The sequence below is a fragment of the Poecilia formosa genome, unplaced genomic scaffold (genome assembly GCF_000485575.1).
Source record: "Poecilia formosa unplaced genomic scaffold, Poecilia_formosa-5.1.2 Scaffold653, whole genome shotgun sequence".
Lineage (NCBI taxonomy): Eukaryota > Metazoa > Chordata > Actinopteri > Cyprinodontiformes > Poeciliidae > Poecilia > Poecilia formosa.
Genome location: NW_006800592.1, coordinates 78,740 through 82,321, shown reverse-complemented (window position 1 = coordinate 82,321; position 3,582 = coordinate 78,740). Strand labels below are relative to the sequence as shown.

At 36.9% G+C, this 3,582-nt stretch overlaps 1 protein-coding gene across 1 annotated transcript; it reads left to right on the top strand.

The window, feature by feature from the left end:
- The first annotated feature begins 28 nt into the window (after positions 1 to 28).
- On the top strand, positions 29 to 980 carry LOC103130626 (gastrula zinc finger protein XlCGF49.1-like). The gene has a single exon (XM_016666067.1). The coding sequence runs from the start codon at positions 145 to 147 to the stop codon at positions 700 to 702; it is 558 nt and encodes a 185-aa protein (XP_016521553.1). The 5' UTR covers positions 29 to 144; the 3' UTR covers positions 703 to 980.
- Positions 981 to 3,582: the final 2,602 nt, after the last annotated feature.

The window sequence follows — 3,582 nt, the reverse complement described above, 5'->3', positions numbered from 1 at the left end:
GATACTGGCACAAAGAAAAGATCTTTCAAATGTGACAGTTGAGGGAGATGTTACACACAACAGTGTCACTTGAAAATCCATCACAGAACTCACACTGGTGAGAGACCTTTTTCATGTGAAACATGTGGAAAAAGTTTCTCTTTAATGAATGTTTTAAATCGGCACAAGAAAATTCATACAGGTGAGAAACCTTTTTCATGCCAGTCATGTGGAAAGAGTTTCTCTCGAATTAGTAACTTAAATGTCCACAAGAGAATTCATACAGGTGAGAGACCTTTTTCGTGCCAGTCATGTGGAAAAACGTTCTCTCAAATTAGCTATTTAAATCACCACAAGAGAATTTATGCAGGTGAGAAGCCTTTTTCTTGTCAAACATGTGGGGAAAGGTTCTCTCAGATTTGTGACTTAAATTGTCACAAGAAAATTCATATAGCTGAGAGGCCTTTTTCATGCATGTTATGTGGAAAGAGTTTCTCTCGAATGGAGGTCTTAAATCATCACAAGAGAATTCATTCAGATGAGAGGCCTTTTTCATGCAAGTCATGCGGAAAAGGGTTCTTGCGAATTGGTGATTTAAATCGTCACAAGAAAATTCATACAGGTGAGAGGCCTTTTTCATGCCTATCTTGTGGAAAAAGCTTCTCTCGAAGGGATAATTTGAGGATTCACATGAAAACTCATACAGGTCAAAGGCCATTTTGAAGCCAAACTTGTGGAAATGTTTTCTCTGAAATTGACCATTTAGATATACTCAGGAGAACCCACATGGGTGAGATGTTTTTCAAATGAAATATGGGGTGAAAAATATCTTTCATTATGGTAAACTGAATTTCCATGTGAAACAAATAACAAGTACATAAGAATGATGGAGTTGCAGAGGTCTCCAACTCAATTGCTCAACATTTAATGTCTTGCAGGTTTTAGATTCATCCCTGTTCCTGGTGCGCCATGACAAAAAATAAAATTATTTGCCTCCTGCACAGCTGTCTCTATTTTTTTGAGTCTGTCTGACCCATTAAAACTGTAACTGTAAATCCTAGCAACTGCTTTGTTTTCTTTGGTCCAATACTGATACCACCACAATATTTACTGCTTGTGAATTACACATGCAACAGTCTCCATACAGTCTCCATACAGTCTGCAATACTCTATTCGAAGCAAGATTAAAAGCAGGGAAAGTGGTAAAAGCCAAATGTTAGTCGTTATTTTCTAATGCAAAAAATTAAAAGCAAAAAATATTCTAAACATTCTTGAAATTAAAAAACTAAGACACTTAAATATACATTACTATTATAGAACATTATAAGTTATGATGTTTAAATTTACACTGAAATTAATTTGAGATTATTGAACACAGCAGATTTCTGAATAAACTAATTTTCATGATTTGTGGCTTCCTGAAAGGTCTCACCTGACCAGCAACGGTCACAATGTGAAAAATGTACACAAAGCAACCCAGCCTTCTCACAAAATGCTCTGTAGTTGTACTTCAATTCATTTAGGAGAAGAGGGGACAAGTTAGGAGGGAAAGTGGCAAGATAATCTCTAGCTTATATCCAAATTAAGGTAGGATACTAGCTGTTCAGACCGATATACGTGAGCTATAGAATTAGAGCTTAAAGTGTATTTGATCATCTTAATACGTCCATGTTAAATTATTTAACGAAGAACATAATTAATTCTTTCATAATTATTACAACTTAAAGAAATTAGTGCCCTTAAAATTTAGCTACATTTGAGAAATGGGTGTTTTTTTNGTGTTATTTTATTATAGTGAACTGAATTTACACAAATACACAAAAGTGACAATTGGACATTTAACTCGCAAAGATTTTCTGCGGTAAATATTTAACAATTTCTTGGATTGTTTTCAATTTGCAAAACACTTTCGATCCTCAGCTACTTTTGGATGCCCATTAATGGATTTTTTTACCATTATTATTGTGGAGCATATCTATATTCAGGGTTTCCTTCAGAATAGTTGCTAAGCCTGGTGGTCGGTGTGCTGAGGCGGTTCACTGGCGGTCCACCCTGTTTTTGTATTAAAAGATGTTAAGGTGACAGGAAATTTAGAAATATCACTCTGTAATTATACGTTACGGAAAAACATTGCCAGTGAAACACTACTCAAACCCACATCTAGTCTTAAAAACAACAAATCAAAATATACAATTAAAATGAATATCAATTATTTGCACTTTTGTTTAAGCCAAATTAAGTCAGCAGCTCCATCAGGCCCCCAAGGCTTCAGGGGCCCCATAAATGCTAATATTTTAACACAGACAACAGATACATGAATGTAACACTTATTTATTGAGGTGATCAATGCTGCTAAATTTGATTCAATTTCAGCATACATAAATTAAAAGATTTTAAATTGTTTAACATTTAAATGTAAGATTTTAAGGAGCTAGCAAGTTTGCTTTGTTAAAGTTCAAAGAAAAATATTCATTGTTAGATTATTTTGTTACCATAGCTACACTCCGATGTTGTGAGTTTAAGTTTGAGCTCTGTTTGTTTACAAATACAAGTTAGTAAACTGCAATTATAACTGATTGTTTTTAGTTTGGACACTCCCCTTCTGTCAGGTTAAATCCAACACATTTGTTAGAGGTGCTGATGTTTTTAGCAACAAAAGGGGCCCCTAAATCAAATTCTGCTCAAGGCCTCATGCAGCCTTGGACCGGCTCTGCATGACGAGGTGATCTGCTGCACTATGCAGAGATGAGCAGCAAATGGGAGATTTAATTCAATGTTGCTAATGTGACTTCAGTAGCTCTTTCATTTCGTGTCTGTTGAGTTTTTAATAAGCGTCACAGAGACTATTCTGGTTGGTCGAGTTTATGGGACGAGTTTCTCATATCTCCACGCACATTAACTCTAAGAGGACAATGCATTTGATACGGTTTGATGCATTGTGTAACCGGAAAAATACTAAAAATAATATAGTATAAAATCAGCGTGATTCGTTACAGACAGAGCGTGAAAGCTCCTCATCGAGCTGAACCCGCATCATCAGGTTAGCGCTAGTTTATTAACTAATACACCGGCCAGCCAGGAACACATGGATAAACTGCATCAGCGCAGGGAGAGCCGGGTGCTGGGCAGCGTGTTGAGATGGAAAAGCCACACAAAATTCTTTGTTCACAAATATAAATCACTGTCACCGCTCGCTCAACGCACCTCTGAAAGCGTGACTACAAGTTATTCCTGCAGTTCACATAGAGTTGCAACCAGAGCTAACCAGAGTGGTGTTTAAAGTCCTACCTTGATCATAAACTCTGGAAAGAATCATAATTCCTCACAGCGGGTTGATGTAAATATCCATACAGGTCAGCCTGTGCCCAGTTTGAGTGAAAGGAGGTGCGCAGGATCTGCACTGAGGTAAACTTAAACCAGCTACTGCAGCGCATGAGGCAACGCGCAGAGGAGCCGGCGGTGTGATTGGTCCAGCTTTAAATGCATAAACTGTAAACCTATCTTCTATAAACATATCTTTTAGGAATAAATCTGCTCCACCAGTGAAGCTCTCAGAGCAACATAGATGCTTGCAATCCGGCTTAAAAAAAAAAAGTTTTTTTT